Raw genomic sequence first — 25,493 nt, 5'->3', positions numbered from 1 at the left:
ATAATTTTTAATTGAAAAAGTAAATGTGAAATGTATTAAGTATGTGGGGTTTATTCAACAATTTGTGGGGTGCTAATATAATAAGCCTATTTTAAAAGTTTTGGATCAGATTAATAAAAAAAAATATCAACATGGTATAAGGTGTGCGTGTGCGAGGGAGGGGAGCGAATACTAGCAGATATTTAAGTTTTTTGTTACAGTTTTACTTGCATATATATGCATGGTACTCTTGACAGAATGAGAACTCCTATACTATGTTTTTGTTTTCTTTTGTTATAGTGGGACGTTTCAACTGCTTATGGAAAAAAAAAAAATAGCTAGATTTAACGTTGGACACGATTAAGTTTTTAATTATAATTTAAATTTAGGTTTAATTTTAAAACTGGGATATATAATTAGGTGTCAAGCATCCCAACACCCCATTTTTGAATTTGGTTGTGTCGTAATTTATAAGTTATTAATTCTTTAATTTCGTGTGAATCTTTCTTAGTCCTTGGACTTAAAATATGACAATTATTTTGTACAAGATATTGGGTGAAATGGCAGAAGGCTACAATTTCTGGTTTCACATGTTCCAGTTCATTGTTCATGACACTTGCCGTCGTTAGTTACTTAACAGCTAAGCTTAAACAGCTTATTCTAGATCATTTTAAGTTCTTTTTTTTGTCACAACTTATTATTTTGTCAATACGCCTCGTCAATATGTTTTTCTGTCCCATGTATGAATAATATACATAACGATAAGAACTCTCAAGTAAAATGGGATATATATATATATATATATATACAGATTGTTTAAGGGAAGGGATCCCCATTTTTTGAAAAAAATGGGGATTAGGTGTGGGGCCCACTCCACATCGAATTTCAACGATCTGAACCGTCTATTTTGTTAGTCTCGATTCATAGATCATCCTTGCAAAATATTAGCTAAATCAGAAATGTTTAAGACATCTAATTGGGTTCAAGGAAATAAACGAATACTTTGTTATATAAGAAAAAATGAAACTTGATCTTGATAATTAAATAGGCAAACGGTTTCGGATTAAATTGAATTTTTGCAAGGATGATCTATGAATCGAGACTAACAAAATAGACGGTTCGGATCGTTGAAATTCGATGTGGAGTGGGCCCCACACCTAATCCCCATTTTTTTCAAAAAATGGGGATCTCTTCCCTTAAGCAATCTGTATATATACATATATATATATATATATATATGTATATATATGTATATATGTATATATATGTATATATGTATATATATGTATATATGTATATATGTATATATATGTATATATGTATATATATATATATCTATATATATAAGAAAAATATAGGTTTTGAATGTTGTTAAGTTATTCATCTCTCAATAGAGTTAAGAAAATGGACAAATACGGTTCTACAGAGAAACCCTAAGTCTTTAATCCAAACTTCATATGGTTTTAGATTTGGATGATTTTCGGTAGATGATCTTTGAGGAAAATCTAAAATATAGATAGTTCGGATCATTTAAATACATTACGTATACATATAGGGATGGATCTGTGAGACTATTTATTTTACACAACTTTGACATAAGCTTTTGTGGGTCCACTCCTTAATGTATTTTAACTATCCGAACTGTCTACCTTTAGAACATCATTCATTATTCATTCTTGCAAAAGTTAGATAAATACAAAACTATTAAGTAGTGAAGGAAATTGACGAATACGGTTGTATAAAGAAACCCTAAACTTTTAATCCAATGGTCATATGGTTTCAGATATGGTTCGGATCTAGGTGAATTTTAGTAGACATGATTTTTTTAGGGAAGATCTAAAAGATATACATTTGGGATCATTGAAATACAATACGGATTGCGCCCACAAAAATATGTGCCAAAAGTTGTGTACAAACAGTTGTGTCACAGATCCGAACACACACACACACACACACACTTATGGTACCAGAGACAATTAAGGAATCCTAATTACATACTAAAATTGTTCTGTTGACTCACACCAACACTTTCGCTCAAGTTGGTGCATAGATATCTCATAAGCCCAATTTGTCAAGTTAGTCATGAAACACTCCAGTAGAAACTCCATGAGTTAGAACATCTGTTAGTTGCTCTTCCATCCTCAAGAATGAAATGTTCTCTAACTAAACATCCAGCTTGTCTTTGATAAAATGTCGATCCACCTCAACTTGTTTAGTCTAATCATGTTGTACCAGATTATTAGTTATCTCTCGTGCTGCTTGATTATCACAAAATAAAATCATAGGCTCTTTGAGTTTGAATCATATCTCCGTGAGTTCTGATGCCACAAGAGTTCACAGATACGGATGGCAGCTAAAAATGCAACTCCTAGCTCAGTTTCTGGGAGCTTGGCTTGTGCTAAGCGTTTGTGAGCATTTCCTTTGTCCTGCTTCCTTCTTTCCAGGAACCAATCCGAGTAGCCATGGATTTCGAAACACGTTTCTTTTGTGTGATGAGCTCCATTGCAATGACTGCACTGAAGCTTATCCTTCGTAGCTTTATCCAAATCCTGCAAGGAACATGGAGTTCTTATTGAAAGAGACTTGATGACCTTAGCCATTGATGGACTACTATAAGCATTCTTGTCGCCAAGCATGGTTATGCTTCACACTGAATGGTATTGAAGCACTCTTTAATCCCTAAGACTGGCTTTATCCATAGAAGACTGCTCCGAATTGGATCAAACACATCATTGAGTTATGCGAGAAAATCATATAGAAGACCTTTTTGGAGATCGTCTTTTCGGTCTTCAAATCAGCGGCATATACTGCCTTATATAGATGCCTTTTAACCATATCTTGCCACACATTTTTCAACTCTACATAGTAGAGATTTACTAGGCGCCCATTATGTTTTGTCCTCGTTGCGTTACATCACAACTTATAGTACCAAGATTCATCAGCCCTGTCATGGAACAATTGGGTAACACTTACCCCAAATGTCCTTGGCTATCCGCAATTCAATGAAGAACCCAAGTAGATGCAACTCTGTGGTCTTCAGCAGTCAACCTCGTACAATTGCGTCCTCAGTAAGCCAGGATTTGTCTCATCAACCACTAGGGTCTGTCTATTCATTTATTCAACCTTGTTCAAGCCTGCAATATGGACCTCCATCATCCTCAACCAGACCTTGTAGTTTATATCATTCAACTTGAACCCAAAAGGTGTTAACTACATTGCAATGTTTGGGAATTTAAGAGAACATCAAGAAGAAAGATGATTACAGAAGGATGAATACAGAGAGTTTGAGAGAGAGAGTTTAGAGAGAGAAATAAGATTTGTATTAATTAAAAGAATGAAGATTACACACTTTGTTTTTATACTAGTAAACCTAACAACTCTAACAAAATACTAACAAACTTGCTAACTATATTTCTAACTGCTGACTTGTACCCTTAATACTCCCCCTCAATCTCAACTGGGGAAACCCAGTTTGAGATTGGAAGAACATCTGCAATCACTACTATGAAACCCAGAAAAACATAACACAGATTTGAACCATTTGCAAAACCATATGCAATCTTGCAATCCCTCTTCATCCACCTCAAATTCATTTCAAGTCATAATATCTACATGTATATCACATTGTTCCATATCAAACCATTCCCATCTGAGTTATAGAGCAAGTGACCTTACTGTTGTAAACACCTTCCAACTTGATTATGTTGCACATAAAGACTAGTGACTGGAAGTTGCTGAAATAATCGCAAAGCTAAATTGCTATCTTGAATACGGGAAAATCAAAGCTGAGAATCCTGATTACTTTCACATCATTTCTCATCTTATGGATTTGGACACGGTAAAATCAAAGTTGCAGAAATATTTGTACTTCAACGCTAAAGAGTTTGCGGGCAATGTCAAGCTGACTTTTTCTAATGCCATGCTCTATAATCCTCCAGGCAATCCTTTTCATCATAAGGTGGAAAACCTTCTGAGTCCTTGCAAAACAGGTCGGTGGTCAAGATGTCAATTCCATGAACTATGCTGCACACATCCAAAAGTCCAATATTTCTCAGCCTCTGACATGAACTTCACAAAGAATAGCCTTCTTATAAAGTTGTAACACACCCTTATGCCGGTTATCATAATTTCTTACGGGATTACCCTTCGTGGGATTTACCGTCAACAACATCATTTAACATTGGCTTAAGCCTTCAAAACAGAAAATTAACAAACTATAGTGTGGCATCGGCCTTAACTGTAGTACCACGGGATCGCCCTTTGTGGATTTTACCAAAATACAACTACTCTTAACAATGGCATCGACTTTCACAATTTCAACAACAAAAATCAACATCTATGTAGGATTACCCTTCGTGGGATTTACCTACTCACATCACGGAATTACCCTTCGTGGGATTTACTGTTAACAACTTCTTCAAACTTAACCGGACTTATAGTAGATACATGTTGCAGCTAAGCTTGTTAAACTTGATATTATAGACTGTTTTGTGTTCTATCAGAGATTAACTTCACTTCCAAAGAGCTTGGAAATCTGTAGTGGTATAGCTTGAGCACAAAAAACCAACTGTGCAACTGATCGGATACAAAGAATAGTTATCCGTTCTATGTGAATACTTTGATGGCCTTCAAGTGCCTGACTCATTGATTCGAATTCAACATCGGATTCTACTGTTTCCATAATATCCACATCCATTTTCACTTCTTCAAAGTAAAAGCACCCATATATCCAATCAATTTTCTCTTCTTCATAATCACCAAAAGTCTCAAGAATCACTCAATAATGAAAAAGCAAGTGAAGTACAGACAACAAAACATGGTTGAAGCAAATCGTCAAACACTTGGTGTGCGAAATTACCATGGATATCTACTTGCATCACTAGCCCAATCATGAATACAGCAAATTGGAATAGGCGACAGAGAAAGCAACACAGATTTCAATTACTAATGGCTTTGTGCCACAACTTTCACTTCCTAAGCAAAATGGAAAAATTTTAAAGTACACTACTACAAAAATTAACCAGAAAGAACAATTCCATATTTGCCAGAATTTAGAATGAACCAAGAATTCACATGGACAAATCCTCAAGAAAGTGAAATTGAACCAAGAATTCAGAATGAAATCATACCCAAACTCCAAATATATCACCTTGTGGAAAAACTTAACCTTCACATGAGACTTTTGAGCTGGGCATTTCGACAAACACATAACGTGCAAAAATGAACTTGACAATTGCATCCAATTCACACCTTGATTATGAAACCCTGAACGGGACAGATGAAAAACCCAGAAACAATTCATCTTTGAAATTACAAATTACGCATGAAAGATAAAGAACCTTGATGTGATCTTGACGTTGTTGAGAGAAAATTGGGCATTGGGGTGGTGCTGTAGCATTCGAAGGACAAATACAACATCGTCGAGATCGGTGGAGAAATCTCCAAACTCCAATTATATCACCACACATGCTAAGATCAATGCAATTACAAAAAGTGATCCACTGATAGCTTCTTGGAACTCAATGGTAGTAGCACTCACCGAATGAGATCCCAACAAATGAAATACAAAAAGATTACCCAAAAATTTGATGAAAGAACAAAGAATTCCCGAATTCAAGAACTGAAAATCAACCTAGAAGTTACAGGATGATCGCGGAAGCACCGAAGAACTTGACGGAATTTTTGATGAAAATCTGAAGAGAATAAAACCAGAAGATGAAATGTAATAAAGAACGGAACCACCACAATCCATGGCGTGAGCCTGGTGGCTCTGATACCATGTTAACTACATTACAATGCTTGGGAATTGAAAGAAAATCAAGAAGAAAGATGATTACAGAAGGATGAATACAAAGAGTTTGAGAGAGAGAGACTTTAGAGAGAGAAATAAGATTTGTATTAATTAAAAGAATGAAGATTACACACTTTGTTTTTATACTAGTAAGCCTAACAACTCTAACAAAATACTAACAAACTTGCTAACTATATTTCTAACTGTATTGCTAGCTTGTACCCTTAATAAAAGGCAATCCATGATCAGGCTAACAACCTTTTCCTTAGCCATTGTAGCATCGGATTTGAGATTTAGAATTTAGTTTCTGGGTTGAGTCTTCTGTCTCGAGACTAGTATTTTGATTTTAAGGTTTGAAGCCAACAAGAATTTCACGCCCACGGCTAGGGTTTGGAAGAAGAAACAGGTTGAAACCTGCTCTCATACTAAGACAAATTTGATTTTGAATCTGTTATGTTATACAAGGCTACACTTATGGTACAAGAGAAATAAAGAATCCTAATTACATACTAAAACAATTAGGTTGACTGGCGGCTAACAATGTGTGTATATATATATATATATATATATATATATATATATGAGAGAGAGAGAGAGAGAGAGAGAGAGAGAGAGAGAGAGAGAGAGAGAGAGAGAGAGAGAGAGAGAGAGAGAGAGAGAGAGAGAGAGAGAGAGAGAGAGAGAGAGAGAGAGAGAATTGTAGCAATGATCCTTCAATTTTAACCCAATTGGAGTAATGGTTCCACAACTAAAAATCTATGATCATCGGTCCCTTAACTCATCAAAACGTACAACTATGGTCGTTGTCGTCAACTCTGTCAAAAATTCTGTCAAATGAGTCATGTGGGAATGACCATTTCTACATTTGGATTAAAGTTAACAGACCAATGCTCCAATTGGGTTAAAGTTGAGAGACCATTTCTCCAATTTGATTAAAGTTGAGGGACCATTACTACAATTTTTCTTATTTGATTTTCCATATTTGCCCATTGTTTTATCCTCACACGTGTCGAACGTGATTCATTTTAACGAAAGTTCTAACGAAGTTGACATAAAGGGTCATAGCTACATGCATTGATGAGTTAAGAGACTAGTTATCATGAATTTTTAGTTAAGAGACCATGATTCCAATTGAATTAAAGTTAAGGGACAATTCCTGCAATTTCCTTTTATATATATATATATATATATATATATATATATATATATATATATATATATATCATTTTTCATTTCGTACTTTTCTTTCTAACTGTAAACCAGTTATATGTACTTTTCAAGAGAAATAAAATCATGCGATTAAGAAAGGAGATGAAAACACTTTCTGGGCATTGTGACAACTTTGGGATGAATCATGAAACAACGTTGTGCGTGATAAACAAAACATTAAATAAAGTAAGAATGATAAGAAAAAAAAAATCAGACATATAGACCTCATTTGGCATAAAAGATTGAATTAGAATGAATAAGTAATTATTCTTAGGGCAAAAGACAGTTTACTACCCTCATGTTTAGTGGTTTTCAACATTTAATACATCAATTTTTTTTCATCCCAAAGTCATACCTAAAGTGTAAATTTTGGGACAGTCTCATACATCCGTTAGTCAAACTGTTAGTTCTCCCGTTAAGTGATGATGTGTCACTCTGATTAGGCGCCATGTGTCATTAAAATATTAAAAATTTATTTAAATAAAAATAATATTTAAAAATATTTAAAATAATATTAAAATAATAATAAAATAAACAATTTTCTTCTTCTCTCTTTCTTCTACTTCTTCTTCTTCTTCCTCCTCCTTCTTCTACTCCTTCTTCTTCTCTTTTTTTTTTTTTTTTTTTTCTTCTTCCTCCTCCTTCTCCTTCTTCTTTCTTCTCCTTCATCCTCCTTCCTCCTCCTTCTTCTACTCCTTCTTCTTCTGGGTTCGGTTTCTCTCTTTTTTTTTTCTTCTTCTTCTTCCTTCTCCTTCCTCCTCCTTCTTCTTCTCCTTCTTCTTCTTCTTCTTCTTCTTCTTCTTCTGGGTTCGGTTTCTCTTCTTTTTTTTTCTTCTTTTTTTTTCCTTCTTCCTCCTCCTTCTCCTTCTTCCTCCTTCTTCTTCTCCTTCTTCTTCTTCCTTCTCCTTCCTCCTCATTCTTCTTCTCCTTCTTCTTCCTTCTTCTTCCTCTTCTTTTCTGGGTTCGGTTTTTTTTTTCTGTTTTTTTCCTTCTCCTCCTTCCTTCTTCTTCCTCTTCAGACACATCCCCAAATCAATTCCTGCTAACACAGGAGGAAGAAGAAGGAAGGAGGAGAAGGAAAAAAAAATGGAACCCAGAAAAGAAGAGGAAGAAGAAGGAGAAGAAGAATGAGGAGGAAGGAGAAGGAAGAATAATAAGGAGAAGAAGAAGGAGGAGGAAGGAGAAGGAAGAAGAAGGAGAAGGAGGAGGACGAAGAGAAAAAAAAAAAAGAGAGAAACCGAACCCAGAAGAAGAAGAAGAAGAAGAAGAAAAAAAAAAAAAAAAAAAAAAAAAAAAGAAGAAGAAGAGAAGAAGAAGAAAAAAATATATTTTATTATTATTTTAATATTTTATTATTTTAATATTTTTTTAAATATTTTTAAATATTATTTTTTTTAAATAAATTTTTAATATTTTTAATGACACGTGGCGCCCAATCAGGGCGCCACATCATCACTTAACAGGAGAACTAACAGTTTGACTAACGGATGTATGAGACTGTCCCAAGATTTACACTTTAGGTATGACTTTGGGATGAAAAAAATTTGATGTACTAAATGTTGAAAACCACTAAACATGAGGGTAGTAAACTATCTTTTGCCCTTATTCTTAACTCCTTGTTTCAAGCTTTAATTCCTCATTTTACGTTAGCAGATTTACAGGTCAAGGCCGGATAATTCTATGACATCTACTAATAATTATTTGCACATATAATGTAACAAAATGTTCATGGTGTAACAATCATCGTTAGTGCAGTGTAATAAACCATTCTATAACCTTACCATTATTATGTGACGTAGATAATAAACTTTAATTATTATAATGTAATTTTATTAAAACAAAGGCTGCCATAGTATTTCCCTAATATCATTCAAGGTGATTTGACTGTGAAATGATAATCAATTTTCCATACGTTAATTGAAAGTATGCATGATTCTCTTGTAGTTAATTTTGAAAACTCAAGGAAGTATTGTTGAGTATCAACTTCACATGGGGAAAGAATGGACTTTGCATATGTTATAAGTAACTGGGTTGCTCCTCACATTCACAGGTGGATCCATTAAGGGTTAAGCGGGGTCAGTTGAACCTAAATTCCATTGAATCTTAATGGATGGCTCGGGTGCTGCCTCTTTGAAGGTTAAAGTGTCTTTCATACATGCCCTCAAACTACTTGATAAAATGCTTCAAAGAGAAGTTGCCACTCTTATTATTATTATTTTTTAAAATATATCAATTTGGGCGTTATTTGTGCTATGCGTTCAAGTAATGAATTTTCTCAATTGAAAGGAATTAGTAGTCTTGCAATAAAAAGTGGTGAATACGGGGAGAACATAGTATATAATCATGTGTATTTGCTAATTCTATTGACTTTGATTTTACCGGTTGCTACTGCTTCACTGGAGATAGCCTTTTCCCCTGCGAATATTGTGAAAAGCTCATTGTGTAACCGAATAGGAGATCAGTGGTTGAGTGATAGCATGGTTTTTTATACTAAGAGCAATGTTTTTTCTTCCATTGATAATAAAGCTAGCGTTTTCCAAATATGAAAACATGTCGTGGACAAGTGTAACTTGTATTGTTATTTGTTCTATAAATTATGAATGATAACACTATGGTTTAATTTGTAAGGTAATTATATATGTCTAAGAAATGTTTATGAACTTTTACGTGTGACCCTCAAAATAATAGCCAATTAGTTTTGCGGTTAGACCTCAACTTTTTCAAGCACAATGAAAGAGCACTGTATTACATAATCTAAATTATTCCATCAGTTTACTTACGGAACACTTTCCTCCTGGCCCTTGCAAATATTATATGGAGGAGAAATTGACTTGCTACAAGAGAAATGGAAGCTCAACGGAAATTGATCTCCATTATACAACTATACAATTTTTATCTAATTATGTATAAAGCGTCATAGCTTAGCCTGTATAACTTACCACCCAAGATTTGTTCAAATTTCACAGCATTAGAAAAAAGAAGAAAGAAAGGGATTGATACTTGGTGAACATCTCTTTAATATTTCGACTAAATTAGCTAGCCATTCCTTGTTCAGTGTGTGTGAGAGTATGACTGGCGATATTGAAACCGGACCTTCCGAGCCTAGCCCAGCAGCTACTGCGCGAGGGCACCGAGGGGAAGAAATAATTCCCGAGGGTAGCAATTCAGAAGGGCACCCGGAGAATGAAAAAGAAGAAATTCCAAGAACAAGGGATGGGAACTCGGTGTCCATATACAAAGTTCCTGCCAGCCTCGCTGAAATCAGTCGGAAAGCCACTGATCCTGAAATGGTCTTCGTTGGGCCATGGCACTGCGACAAGAGAAGCCAATCGGAATTTGAGAGCACCAAGCATTTGTATCTAGCTGCCTTACTTGATCGAACAAAGCGTAACAAAAAAGACTACTTGGAAGCCATGAGAGCTATCGATGAAAGCACAAGAAGTTGCTACTCCAAAGATCATCGTTGTGAGTTCTTCTCCGAGTTGAAGGGAGATGAATTTGTTGAAATGATGGTGCTTGATGGGTGCTTTATCATTGAGCTTTTTCATCGTATGAATACGGAAGATCCCATGGAGAAAAACGATCCCATCTTAAGCAGGCCATGGTTGATTCCAATTGTCACTAGGGACCTCCTCAAGCTTGAAAATCAAATCCCTTTCTCCGTCCTCCAAAAATTACACTTTGTCTCCACGAATCAACTTCAAGAGAAAGCAAAGGGCTATTCTCTAGTCCTTCTTGCGCTGAATTTGTTCAATAATTTGTTGCATCGACCTATTGACGTGCTTAAAAAGTCACAACCGTCAGAGGACCCCAAGCACTTACTTGACTTGGTTTACTCGAGCTTCTGTCCCCAAAAACAAAGTACAAATCCAAATGATCCATCGACCAATAAAACCAAAAAACAAAAAAATCCAAATGACCCTTCTCCAAAGTACCGTCCATCCTCCGAGTCAATCCAGTGTACCGTACAACTAAGATCCTCCGGGATCAACTTCAAGCCACAAAGAGCGGACAGCTTCTTGAACATCAATTTCCAAGGTAGCATATGTAAGGTACTACAAATCCCACCTATAGCAATTAACGACTTCACCACTACCCTCTTCATCAACTGCATGGCCTGGGAACAATGCTACCAAAACAATCCTACGTGGTTCACCACCTATATTGCTTTCATGAGCAACCTCATCACTTCACCTAGAGACGTCACACTCCTGTGTTCTGATGGGATCATCACTAGTGGCTTCTTATACAACGACCACAACGTAGCGGAGCTGTTCAAAAAGTTGGGGGAAAAGGCTGTCTTCAACATAAGGGAATGCTACCTCTCCAAGCAATTCAGAGATGTGGAGGCATATTACAGCAGCCATTGGGCTACTTTCATCCGAACTTATTTTAGCAAGCCATGGTCCTTCATCTCAGTTCTCTACGCCATCGTCCTTCTTTTTTTAACTGGGGGCCAAACTGCCATGTCTATCTTGAGCTACATAAACGACCGTAGTAAGAATTGCACGAATGCATGTGGGTAAAGCCGCTCGTTTTGTTCTTGTCTTTGGATTATCCGCAGGGAACCTTGTGGGTGTGTGTGATACGGCCTAGAGCCTTTGGTTATTTGTTTGTTATTTGTGTGTTGTGGTGGTATGTGTGACTCTTTTTCCTTCACAGGAATTTTCTCACGTGGTTTTATCTGGGTAATTTTTTTCAAAGTCACTTATGGTTTAGGTGTCAGCTTTATGTATGTTTTTATGTTATTAATGAAATTTACATTACTCCTATAAAAAATCATGAATTAGTGTGATTTAAAAAAAAAAATCTTCATATGTATATGGCATTGTGACACCACTTGTATGTGTTGTATATGTGCTTATTAAGTTATCAAAAATTAAAGTGAAAATTTGAGTTTTTCAGTAGGATAAGACTGTCATAAGGGTGGCAGGAATTGCTAGTTTTGTTCTTGTCTTTGGATTATTTCGGTGGTTACCATGTGAGTGTGATACGGCCTAGACCCTTTTGTCATTTGTGTGTTGTGATAAGGAATGCATTCTTTAATCTTTTGTCATAAGGACGGCAGGAAATGCTCGTTTTGTTCTTTATTTCTGCTCGCCTACTCTCGATCAAACCGCCTTTGCGAATGGCATTTCATCACACTTTACGTTGACTTAAGATTAACTCAAATTTGTACATCAATAAAATTAATATTCTTAATCACATTGTTTGGTTGGTAGTTTATTCATGTCTACTATCTAATGTAATTCTCTTTTCTATATGATTCCCTAAACGTGATCTAGAACGTGCTTCCTAAATCACATTATATGCTATGATCAAAGATTCTTGAATCATAGTACTCTCCTTCTAAGTTAGAAGGTTAGAAATCTCTTATTTTACACTCACATGGTTTCATAAATAAGTCTAGGACTTCGATAATGCCTAGAAGAAACCATGTGGTTATGACATATCGTCAAAATGGTCAAAGACATCTCCATAAGACAACTATAGTGTCTCGGATCAAATGACTATTTTGCATTATCTCAACGAGTGAGTTCTCATATGACATGAGTTCGAGAATTCATGTTTAATTGCGTTTAGTGAACTCATCTTCTATTGAGCACCTACGCAATTGCCTTTGTATCTTTTATACTCATGACTCGAGACTAATCACTATCTGAAGAGAAGACATAATATATATAGTATGTACTAATTTTATCAAATTGCCCTATGATAAATAATAATAATAATAATAATAATAATAATAAAACATTTAGGATCTATGTATGGGAGAGAAATGTCTCATGAAATCTAACTTCTTTTTAGATTACATTCCCTCCATCCATTGCTTATTTCTTGGGCTTATTGTTTAAGTGTATAACATTTAATGAGAGAGCTATAAACAATAATTTTTGCCTTTGGATTAAACTGAATCAATTTAATATTTGAAATGTCGTAAAATATCATCTCATGATTAGGGCACATTTCTAACTCCATGACCACCACCACCCACCTTCACCATTTCACCACTGTCACCACCACACCACCATTGCTCGACTGCCACCCCATCCTCCACCGCCATCACCACCTCCACTGTCTCATTATCGCCGCCACAACCACCTCTACTACCATATTATTAACCGTCATCACTATCGCCACCAGGGCCACCACCACCTGCCTCCACCCTTTCATTGTCTCAATGCTACAACCTCCATCACCATCACCACCCTCCACCACCACCGCCATCACCCTCATTATGACCACTACCACTTCCACAATCCTCGCCACCTCTCAACCACCATTTCTAAAACCATCCCTCACGACCATTGTTAACACATCAACCTCTGCCATAGTTGCCGCAACCACCACTACTCCCTCCACCACTACCCCTACCTCGTTAGTGCCACCACCAATATTCCACCACTACTAACATCTCTATTGTCACCATTACTACCAGCACTTCAATCACCATTGCTACCAACACCACTATCATCGCAACCATCATCTTTACCACCACCGCCGCCATTTTAATTGTTTTATAAAAACATTACTATCAAACACAAATTTGTTACTTTTTTTTGTTTGACATTTTAGATTTTGATACTAGACGCGTTTTTAATGCTTTCATTTCAAAAAATCATTCTTGGATTAAACTACCAGATGCGATAATGCAAAATCTTATTTGTCGTTTTGTTTTATAAAATAGTTGTCCAAAAATTATTTTGTAAAACAATACCGTATGGATCCTTAAATGTTTTTGAGTTTTGTTTGTAAAATAGGGTACCAAACAGCCCTAAACTTTGGAAGTATATTTGGACAAGAGGCTGTAAAGTTTCCAGTGACAAAGAATATAATCCACATAGACCAAGACTATGGTAACTAGTCATGTTTAATGTTTAATCAATAAAGTGTGCAATATAGGCATCAAGGCCAAGACAGAATAAAGCCGGGCACAATTTCATCAAACCAAGCCCATTGGGGCTTTTGCCTAAGACCATTTCCAAATATGCGCTAAAAGCCAAATTACTTTCCAAATTATCCCTCCCCAAACACTCTCCAACCCATGTTAAAATTTTAGGCTAAATGCCAAATGTTATTTCTGGGTCAAATACCCCCTAGCTTTTCCCTCGGGCTAAATGCCAAATGTTTATCGAAATTTAAATTTTTTTAGATTAAAATGTTCATAAAATTAATTTACAATAATCTACATATTTATTTAAAAAAAATTGATTTAAGAAAAAAATTAGCCTAAGTTCATTCTTTAATAATTCCAAGCTAAAATTTTAGGGCAGTAGGGTTGGAGCAGAAAAGATGTTTCTGGGCTAAAAGCCAAATTTTCCGGGCTAAAAAATTTGGCTTTTAGCCCAAGAGTTGGAGATGGTCTAAAGGGATAAATATAATGTTGAGCCTACTTACAAAATGAGTTATGTTGAGAGTGCATTCTATACAAGGAAAGCAAAAGATCTTTCGTGTCATAATGAGTTGTACTACTCTTTATATTGTTAATTGTTTTATAGTGAAACCCTAACTTCTTCCATAATATCCTAACGGGTTACACATTTCTCGACCACAGTATACACGTTAGGCTGCTACACGTGACGAAGCATGTTGAGAGTGAGTCCTACATCAAGGAAGGAACCTTACACATGCTTATAAGAAGTTGATCTACTCGCTATGTTTCAAATTTAGTTTTATGACGAAACCTCAACTTCTTCAGTTTCTTTTAGGATCAATCTCTTCAATTTCAAATTTGGTTAATAAACCAGCCAAATTGGGTAGGAAATGACAGAAGCAATCAAATAGCAACAAGCAATCATATTGATGATACCTTATAGCAACCAACACTGCTTTGTATCTCTATGTAAAATCATTTGCCATGTACTTGATTCTATACACCCAAATTACATCCGATCTTGGAGGTTACAAAGTGTTGTCTATTATTGACACAAACATTCCTCTTACATCGGTCTCCAAGACTCCAACTACGTACTATTTGACTTTCGTGTAGTTTCTGCAACAATTCAATTACAAAATATGATCTTGTAAATGGCTGCTTCTGCATAACGGCAATAACTGAAGGGCTCGCCTGCATTTGAAACATGTCTGCTCCAAAAGATGATTTGTATAAGGAAAATAATAGCGACAATGTTCTCTCCGATTAATATAGCCAATAAAACTGTTCAACAGCATGTAAATGAACACTTGAAAACACAGTAAGTAAAAGAAAGAAGCAAGCAATTGCATATGCATATAACAATAGATGGTAGACAATTAAACCTTTTCAGATCCCTAAAATCAATTTGTGATCTTCGGTGCCCACAGGAATCCGACACCATGGACAATGATAAATCTTTGGTTTGCATTTGCTACATATCTGCACCGAGGGGAAGAAAAATCAATGTCTTCTCAGCAATCACAACATATCTGTACTGAAAACTCAACTAAAAAAGCACCTGATGCCCGCAATACAAGACCATGTTCACTGAATTACCAACGCACAGTGTACAATCCTGTACAAGACCATACAAAATGTTATCCTAGTAATAAATCGTAGAATCATCGTAACATAAAGTTGCAAACACATGAAATTACCCATAAAAAATGCACATAAAAGCTTCAAGGGTTTCAAATTCAACACAAGAGTCACAACTACAAAATTACAATCATCAAAGCACTAAATACTCTTAGTTACCACTTTCAAATTTAGGTTACAATACAAGGACTGTACAGAACAGAACAATAAAAAAACCAGTCAAACTATGCCGTACACAAAAGACCGGCAGCAACAATAGACCTAAGCTTAATCTCATGTGATACCTGTCTTACAGGGTTTTGAATTCAACACAAAAGTAGCAACCACAAAACTATAAACATCTACGTAGTAAATACTCAGTTACCACATTTAAGTTTAGGTTATTACTTTATTGTTCATGAGTACCCCTTTCATAAACACATCAAAATATATCTACATATATTAAAATGAACTTCTGATGTGCAATATGACGTTTTTCACCTCCGAATCCAAATTCCCTTGATAATACCAGTACCAGTTTCTTTAGAAGAACTGTGAACAAAATTTAGATGTGTCAGCTTAAAAGTCTGCATACCTCATTCTCATTGGTAGAATTTACAGCAGGTGGAGCCCCCTTAAAAGTCTGACCACTGTCCATTTAAAAGAAAATATGTATGAAAATGATGTCAACAGGTAATCAACAGCTTTTCACGATAAGAAATATAGAGGACATTGCGAGGGCAACCATTTGGTAAAATTGCCATTCCAACCACTGCCAGTTTTAAAAGAAGAAATTACACATGAAGAATGGTGTCAACAGGTAATCAAATGTTTTAACAGATGAGAAATATCGAGAACACTAGTACCCTGACATAGATAAGTTTCTTGTTGCGTTATACTGAGAAGGAATTTTCATCAGAGTTGCTTGTGTAAATTCGGCCTTCTTTTGTGAAGGTGGCACATTCTTTGTCACAATGTCCATAAAATTCACAAACTACAAACAAAAGAGATGTGCTTTCCTATTCAGTATTTTCCAATAATCAATAAGCCAAAATCATGAGTAAGAAACAAGAATTAATGAAAGTCTAAGCTCTTACATGGAGATTATCAAATGCCCGACTACGAGTAGAGTCACCAAGTATCTTCATGATGTCCCAGGGTCCATCACCAACACCAACTAATATAATTGATAAAGGGAACTTCCTGCGATAAAAGAAGCATACCAGATCAAAAATGGTTGGGCGTGTTAGTGTTAAAACGAATTTTAACCTTTCCTGTGAGCTGTGACTCACAGGTACGTTCTGTATTATGGAATAAAACCTGTTTACACCAATGAAGAAGATGATGCAGTGAGAGAAAGAGATGAAGAGTGCAGAGAATATGACTCTGCAAATGTTTTCACTGTTTCATTCCACCGAGAGTGAGAGAGGAAAAGTCTCTCTCCTCTTAATTGCAATTACAATTTAAACTTGGCAGTATTCAAATTACATCTAACCAATCCTAGCCATTCATCTTACATCCTATGAGATGAAGACACATATACACTCACTTGTTTAAGACCTATGAGACTTAATAAGAAAGCATACACACAATCCTAGCAATATGAGCTAGAAACCAACTGCCACATCAGATCACAATTTACACACTAACAGCCCCCTTTAAATTGTGGACTGATTTAACTCCAAGAAGTTCCCTCAGATAATTGAATTGTTCCCTTGCCAATGCCTTTGTCAAAATATCAGCAATTTGCTCTTTCGTAGGACAGTGCAACAGCTCAATTACTCATTGTTGCAGTGCTTCCTTTATGAAATGGTATCTCCTGTTGATGTGTTTGGTCTTCTGATGAAAGATAGGATTTTTAGTGATAGCTATGGCTGAAGTATTGTCACAATTCATTGGTGTTGCAACTGTTTGCATTTCACCAAAGTCCTCCAAAACAAATCTCAACCAAGTAGCCTGTGCACTTGCTTCAGATGTACTAATGTACTCTGCTTCAGCTGTGGATAACGCAACACATTGTTGCTTGACTGAAGACCAAGAGAAAACTCCACTGCCAAACATAAAGGCATACCCAGATGTACTTTTCATATCATTTTCAGAACCACTCCAGTCACTGTCACAAAATCCCACTACGATTGCCCTTTCACCTTTCTTGTATTCCAAGCCAAAATCAAGAGTTCCTCGAACACATCTTAGTACTCTCTTTGTTGTCCCAAAGTGCTTGTTGGTTGGACAGTGCATAAACCGTGATAGCAGACATGCAGCATACATTATATCAGGTCTAGTTGCTGTGAGATACAACAAACTGCCTACAATTTGTCTATATTGAGCTTCATCTGCAGTCCCACTTCCATCTTCTTTTCTCAATTTATCACCTGGAACCAATGGAGTACTCACTGACTTACAATCTTGAAGTCCAAATTTCTTTAGTAGAAAGGAAGCATACTTTCTCTGATGAATGAAAATATACTCCTCAGTTTGCATTACTCCCATACCAAGAAAGTGATGTAGGAGTCCAAGGTCAGTCATCTCATATTTGAGCATCATATCAGATTTAAAAACATCCATCAATTCCTGACAACTTCCAGTGTATATTATATCATCAACATAAATGGATAATATAATCATTTCTGAATCTTTCCTCCACTTGGTATACAAAGTTGCTTCGCTGGTGCTTTTCTTAAACCCACTGAGTCTAAGATATGAGTTTATTTCACCATACCAGGCCCTTGGTGCCTGCTTCAGACCATACAGTGCTTTATGTAACCGTAGACCTTATCCTCCTCTCCTTGTACAATAAACCCATCTGGTTGATCGACATACACTTCCTCTTCTAGCACACCATTCAAGAATGCCGATTTTACATCCAATTGAAACAGCTTCCATTTGTTCTTTGCTGACAGTGCAACAGGTGCAAATGTTTCATTATAATCAATTCCGGGCTTTTGTGCATAGCCTTTTGAAACAAGCCTAGCCTTGTTCTTTTAAACTGATCCATCCATATTCAATTTAGTTTTGTACACCCATTTCACACCAATCACAGGTTTATCAGATGGTCTTTTCACTAATTCCCAAGTCTTATTTTCTCAATCATGCTAATTTCATCTTCCATGGCTTTCTTTCATGCTTCATCCTGTGCAGCTTCATAATAGGATTCTGGTTCAACAATACACACATGACATCTTTCATAGATTTCACTCAAATTTCTATATCTCATAGGAGTATGATCAACCTGACGTGTAGAAATTGAGTCACTAGCACTTCCTGACTCAATTAATGGAAAATTTGTAATTTGAGTCTGAGAACCTTTAGTAACAACTTGTTCCATGAAATCAGAATCTTCATCAGCTTCTTTCATCTCTGGAGATTCACTTGCAGCAAATGGAATGTACACTTCTTTGATCTTCTATTTATCCCAATCTCATTTACCATTCTCATCAAAAATAACATATCTTGAAAGGATTACTTTCTAAGTTTCAGGATTAAGTAATCTGTACCCCTTTTCACAAGTGCCATATCCAATAAAAATACCAATGACACTTGTTTCATCCAACTTATGTCTCAGATTTCCTGGAATAAGAGAATAACCTAATGAACCAAACACTCTCAAGTGTTAAATTCCAGGTTTTCTTCTACTGAATTTCTCAAAAGGTGTCACATTTTCCAATGCTTTTGTAGGACATCTGTTGAGCAAATAGACAGATGTAACCACAGCTTCACCCCAAAGACTATAAGGAAGACCTTTCTCATGAAGCATACACTTTGCCATCTCCACTATGGTTCTGTTTTTCCTCTCTGCAACTCCATTCTGTTGTGGAAAGTATGCAACAGTAAGCTGCCTCTCCAAACCCAAAGCTTCACAAAACTGTTCAAACTCATTTGAGATGAATTCTCCTCCTCTATCTATTCTCAATTTCTTCACAGAAAAACCACTTTGAAGTTCCACCATAGCTTTGAATTTCTTGAATACATGAAAGACATTTGACTTGTGTCTCAAGAGATATATCCAGCACATCCTCAAATAATCATCAATGAATGTAACAAAGTATCTGTTTCCACTCATGGTTGGTGTTTACATAGGGCCACACACATCTGAGTGTATGAGTTCCAATGGCATTCTTGCTCTCCAAACTAACTCCCTTGGAAAGGACACTCTATGATTCTTACCAAATGCACATCCCTGACATACACCTTCACTGTCATGCATTTCAGGTAACCCAACAACCATATCATGCTCCTGCAATTGTTGCAGACTCCTATAATTCAGGTGACCAAACTGTTTATGCCACATTGTACTACTCTAATGCACATTGGTTTTCAGTACCAAGTGATCGTTTGATTTGAACACAAGTGGAAAGCATATATTCCCCTTTTGCTTCACACTAACCACTAAATTTGTCAGAGTTCTGTCATAAAAAATATCCACCTTATAATCACCAAATACCAAAAAATACCCATGTTCAGTCATCTACCCAACACTGAGTAGGTTCTCTGCAATTCCAGGTACCAACATAACTTCTCGTATATACCTTTTTCCTTTATCAGTGTCAATGACTAAGCTTCATTTGCCTTTCACATCAACAAGAACCCTTGTGCCAACTTGCACTTTTGCCTTAATACTTCTATCAATTTCCACAAGTAACTTCTCTCTGGAAGTCATATGGTTACTGCATGCACTGTCTATATACCAGGCATCACTCACAGCCTTCACTTCAGCTGATTGCTTAACCATAAACAGATTTCCAGGTTCTCCCATCTTATTTGCAAAGTTCTTTTGTTCTACCACTTTGTTTGCAAAATTTCCTTGCTGGACATTCTTGTTGAGATTACAAACTCTGGCAATATGACCAAGTTTCCCACACTTGTGACATTTAATCTTTCCTTTTAACCAACATTCTCCATAGTGAAGTTTATCACAATATTTACAAGCACCTCCAGAGTTATTTGCTTCATTCCTGACACCCGGAGTGAACCTGTTAGTCCATTGCTTCCCTTTGAACTTGAAATTATTCTAAGATTTCGATCCACCAGTATTGGTAAACTGATTACCAACTTTACTATTCTTAGATGAAATATCTAAGCTAGAAAATGCACGTTCAGTGCTATTCTCTTCATGCCTAGTTAATCTCAATTCATACCCTTTCAGGATGGCAACCACATCTTGTGCATCAATTACATCAATATCTTTAGTATTTTCAATAACAGAAGCAATACTATCATATGATTTAGATAAACTGATCAACAACTTTTGCACAATTCTTTGATTACTAAGATCTTCACCATAACTTTTCATCTAATTTATCAAAGCAAACAACCTAGCTAAATATGCAGCTAGAGATTCACTTTCACCCATACGAGTATATTCAAAATCACGACGAAGACCTTGTAATTTCACAGATCGTACCTATATCTCCTACGAACTCTTGCTTCAGAATATCCCAAGCTGCCTTCGCAGTTTCTAGAGTTGCAATCTGTGGAAAAATTTGGTCCGACACTGCTCCTTGAATGATTCCAAGAGCCCTCGCATCCTTGACCAAATTTTCACGATGCAATTTCATCTCCACCTCTGCTATCTCACCCTCCGCCTTTGCTGGAGGCAAAAAACCCATCTCAACAATGCTCCACAACTCGTGAGATCGGAAAATTGTTTTCATTCAAATTTTCCAGAAATCGAAGTTCTCTCCGTTGAATATCGGAGCGCGAAGCTCTCCTCCACCAGATCCAGCCATTTTAGACTAAGATCTCACTTCTCATTCTCACTGACTTTCTCTGCAACGAAATGTTGCTAGAACAAACCCTCATAAAATCTACGCCCAAAAAATCAAACCCAACAAGGCTCTGAGGCCATGTTAGTGTTAAAACGAATTTTAACCTTCCCTGTGAGCTGTGACTCACAGGTACGTTCTGTATTATGGAATAAAACCTGTTTACACCAATGAAGAAGATGATGCAGTGAGAGAAAGAGATGAAGAGTGCAAAGAATATGACTCTGCAAATGTTTTCACTGTTTCATTCCACCGAGAGTGAGAGAGGAAAAGTCTCTCTCCTCTTAATTGCAATTACAATTTAAACTTGGCAGTATTCAAATTACATCCAACCAATCCTAGCCATCCATCTTACATCATATGAGATGAAGACACATATACACTCACTTGTTTAAGACTTACGAGACTTAATAAGAAAGCATACACACAATCCTAGCAATATGAGCTAGAAACCAACTGCCACATCAGATCACAATTTACACACTAACAGGGCGAACAAACAATTATTATTAAGACAAAGTTTACTGCTCACCTTGCTTCAACAATGGCATCAATTGTCTTCTGCTTCTGCACACCAAGCTTTGTCACATATTATCAACACTTCAAGTTAGTCACAAATCATAAAATGCAGAAAGCAAGCATGTGTTTTGAAGCTAAAAACAAGTTGATTTGTAGCATGACTGGCCCTCTTGTTGCATATTCAACTAAAGAAAACGATATTTAGGTAAAATACCTGACCGCTCGTAATTATCAACAGGACATGGAATTGGCCACCACTCTTCTCAACGATAGACATGGCCATTTGAATTATAGGTGCAAATGAAGTTGGACCTGCCAGAAATAAGAATTACGAAGAATGACTAATTAGAGAATATGAAGACTTCTTGAACAATAAGAAGAATAAATACCTAGGATGCAATGCAACAGTAAAACCTGCAAGTTGTAGAAAAGGAACAATTTTCCTGTAGGTTGTCAATACTTCCTCAAATCCATTGCAAAGTCTGTCATCCGGATAAAAACTGAAGACATCTTCATCATGGGTTGTCGCTGAAAGTTAGAAAAAGTGTTTCTCAACCCGATGTTCCAAAGAATAAAATCATTGAGAAACAAAAGGTAAGTAATCATTTAATAATTACCATCTCCAAAGCCAAAACATGGAATTAAGTTATCCTCATCGAAACCAGCCAAGATTTTTCCAATAGTGGATATCGCCTGTTCATAGGGATTTGGACCACAATCCCCAATGTGGTGCAAGCTTCTTGTGTTAAATGACCTTCCACCTATTTACAGAACAAATTTCAGCATGTTTCACTGCTGCAACACACAGCATAGTACATATATTTCAAGAGATTGAAGGCTTAACCTGTCCACTCATTGCTCTTTGTGAAATCTATACCCACAATAAGATTGGAAGACTCGAGACCAGCATGTTCAAGAGCCTGAGTCACCTGCAATCAGAAAAATAAACACATTTGAGTCAGAAAAACTGAACATTTGTGGTAGGTAAGGAAATCTCAACGACAAAGGAAAGCTTGCAGAAAATACTGCATGACAGTGCCAGTCTTACCTCAATCAGGGAATTGTAATAGCTCTGAGTTTCTTCAGAAGCTGGCAAATGGGCTTGAGGATATCCACTCTTTGAAGAAGGCCTTGATTGAGACGACTTCGCCCTCCCCCGCATTGTTGAAATGCATCCACCCATTACCTCAACTCTCAACAGAAATTCTCCAATTCTAGACCAGCAATCACAATGCAGGAGGAACCTACCACAAATCAAAACCCAGAAAGATGAAAAACTTGAATCAAAAGCTGCAATACACACAAACACAAGCATTGACGAACATTTCCTAAGGATATTGAATTGCAGATTCTATTCAATGACAGACATGTCCTTCTCAGTTAAGTAATCTCCAATTAGCAACATAGTAGACAACCAAGTACCATAATCCTAAGATCATGTATAGGATTACTCTGTCAACCCAGCCTGTGAACGAAATGAATTTTGCCCCCGTATCGGTGGCCTTGAAATGCACCCCCCATTAACTTTACATGTTCACAGAAATTCCCCAATTTTAGAGAAAACTCTTCCTGTCACTTCACAATGCAGAACCCACCACAAAACCAAGAAAAGGAAAACCTTGTATCCAAACAAGAAGTCACGTACACACACACTCCAATTTCAGACGAAGTACCCTTCCCGTCACCTCACAATGAAGAACCCACCACAAAACCCCAAAAAAATAAAAAACCCCTGAATCCAAACTGCAAGAACACACTCACACACATACAGACTGATCATATAGAATTCCAGATAAGGGAAGCTTACGAGATCTCCTTGAAAATTTGTAATTTTCTTGCAAACCAAACACCAAAGGTAGTGTTGGATATGATTGATTCATGTTTTTTTCTATTCAGTGATATAACATGTGCCTTCACAGTTACGTAATCTCCAATTAGCGACTTAACCGATGAGATGACTAAGAACTACGTGGCCTGTAGATAAGGGCAGTCAGGATGCGGCTTTATCATAAAGCCAGTTAGGATGCTTTTCCGGATGGCCAAAGTCGGAGCCAGGACGGTTTTCCGGGTGGCCTACAGCTGCGAACCAAAGTCAAGATCTGTCCGAATTTCAACAGAACCTCATCTATGGTTTAAAAGTTTGAATTTTTATTACAAATCATAAAGAAACAGCATATCATTCAATCACATATCCTATAAGAACATCGATCTTTCAGTATCCCAAGTAAATCAAAACATAGAATTCATCACCTCGATCTTCGATCTGTGATTTGCTCAATCTTAATTTCTATAAGTAGAAAAATTTGAAGCGATAAATATATACCTTTTTCACTTGGACTAATCAGCCAAAAACGGCAGTTAACGATCGAGTGTGATGGAACACCGAACACGCCCGCCAAAAAAACAAAAAAGGGTGGAAATGGAAAAGTAATGAGAGTTGAACCCAAAACCCTGTATGTCCTCTGTCGTGGTTTCGAATTTTTGTCCGTCGGGGCAATGTAGACAATATGCATGCTTTCACGGTGTTGCAAAAGCAGGGGACAGATCTTCGGGCCCACTATCCTTCCTTTTAAATGATGACACGTGTAAATTCATGTCATCGTAAATTACGCATTCCAATATATAGAGCACGTACAAGAAAAACCTTTGCGAAGAAGTTCACCGTCGGCTGTAGCCCACCTCCCCCGCGGCACCTCCCTTCCTGCGACGCTGTCGTTCATGTCCTCCGCCAACGAAAGAGAGAGAGAGGAAGGGGGCTCTCGCTCTGTTGGCTCTCGCTCTGTTGTCTGCATTGGGTGGCGGTCAGGAGGGCGGGGGGAGGGGTTTGGCCGCGTCAGCTCCGATTCCGGCAACACACCCCACATCTCCAGATCTGGAATCTTTCTCCCTCCTTCTCTCTCTTTCTCCCCTCCGGATCGGTTTCTCTCTCTATCCTCCTAGGACAAGGCATTAGTGGAGAGAGAAATACTTCGGCAACGGGTAATTAAGCGGCAGATTCAGTATAAACTGGGATTCATTTCTCCTTTAAGTGCTTTCGGCCCTGGAAGATAGAGAGAGAAACTGAGATAGAGGGGAGAGAGAGAGAATTCATATCAGTCGAGGGGGAGTAATCGGGTTGTCCGTGCCGGCAGCAGCCGTTTCTGTTTTTGATCTTGAGGGGTAAAAAGGGAAGTTCATTACTTATCGGGTAAAAAGCGGTACAGAAAGGTTTGTTTTGTTTTTTGTGAAAGGCAGCACAGAAAGGTTAAAGTAATCGGGTTGTCCGTGCCGGCAGCAGCCGTTTCTGTTTTTGGTCTTGAGGGGTAAAAAGGGAAGTTCATTACTTATCGGGTAAAAAGCGGTACAGAAAGGTTTGTTTTGTTTTTTGTGAAAGGCGGCACAGAAAGGTTAACTCAATACAATTAATTTTGAAGAGTATATCAAAAGCAAATGATATTTACAAGGGTAAAAGATTGTTTACTATTTTCATGTTTCGTGACTTTCAATATTTAGTATATTAAGTTATTTTCATCTCGGATTCATACCTAAAGTGTAAATTTTGGGACAGTCTCATACATCCGTTCGTCAAACTGTTAATATTGACGTGGCGCCCATGTGGACAATGACTAGGCGCTACGTGTAATCCACGTTTTTTTTTTTCTTTTCTTCTTTCTTCTTCTTCCTTCTTCCTCTGACTACAACTTCTTTTTTTTCTTTCTTCCTTCTCCTTCTTCCTTCCTCCTTCTTCCTTCCCCTT

General features: G+C 36.9%; 2 protein-coding genes and 1 long non-coding RNA gene across 3 annotated transcripts; 1 reads left to right on the top strand and 2 right to left on the bottom strand.

Moving 5' to 3' along the window:
• Nucleotides 1–3,276: 3,276 nt before the first annotated feature.
• Nucleotides 3,277–5,586, bottom strand: LOC139191561 (uncharacterized). Its single transcript, XR_011575621.1, has 2 exons — nucleotides 5,109–5,586; nucleotides 3,277–4,002 (listed from the first exon to the last, which is right to left on the bottom strand). It is a non-coding gene; the product is annotated as an uncharacterized lncRNA (long non-coding RNA).
• A 4,461-nt stretch (nucleotides 5,587–10,047) lies between these two features.
• LOC103414888 (UPF0481 protein At3g47200-like) lies at nucleotides 10,048–11,505 on the top strand. Its single transcript, XM_008353250.3, has one exon. The coding sequence runs from the start codon at nucleotides 10,048–10,050 to the stop codon at nucleotides 11,503–11,505; it is 1,458 nt and encodes a 485-aa protein (XP_008351472.3).
• A 3,285-nt stretch (nucleotides 11,506–14,790) lies between these two features.
• On the bottom strand, nucleotides 14,791–23,681 carry LOC103419304 (E3 ubiquitin-protein ligase RGLG1-like). Its single transcript, XM_070811567.1, has 13 exons — nucleotides 23,565–23,681; nucleotides 22,806–23,001; nucleotides 22,602–22,686; nucleotides 22,375–22,518; nucleotides 22,172–22,285; nucleotides 21,972–22,069; nucleotides 21,771–21,817; nucleotides 16,571–16,676; nucleotides 16,340–16,467; nucleotides 16,069–16,123; nucleotides 15,415–15,471; nucleotides 15,239–15,335; nucleotides 14,791–15,064 (listed from the first exon to the last, which is right to left on the bottom strand). The coding sequence occupies exons 2-12, from the start codon at nucleotides 22,938–22,940 to the stop codon at nucleotides 15,243–15,245; spliced, it is 1,062 nt and encodes a 353-aa protein (XP_070667668.1). The 5' UTR covers nucleotides 22,941–23,001; nucleotides 23,565–23,681; the 3' UTR covers nucleotides 14,791–15,064; nucleotides 15,239–15,242.
• Nucleotides 23,682–25,493: the final 1,812 nt, after the last annotated feature.

The sequence above is a fragment of the Malus domestica genome, chromosome 14 (assembly GCF_042453785.1).
Source record: "Malus domestica chromosome 14, GDT2T_hap1".
NCBI classification, from domain to species: domain Eukaryota; kingdom Viridiplantae; phylum Streptophyta; class Magnoliopsida; order Rosales; family Rosaceae; genus Malus; species Malus domestica.
The sequence above is the reverse complement of the archived record's forward strand: the minus strand, read 5'-3'. Positions and strand labels throughout refer to the sequence as shown.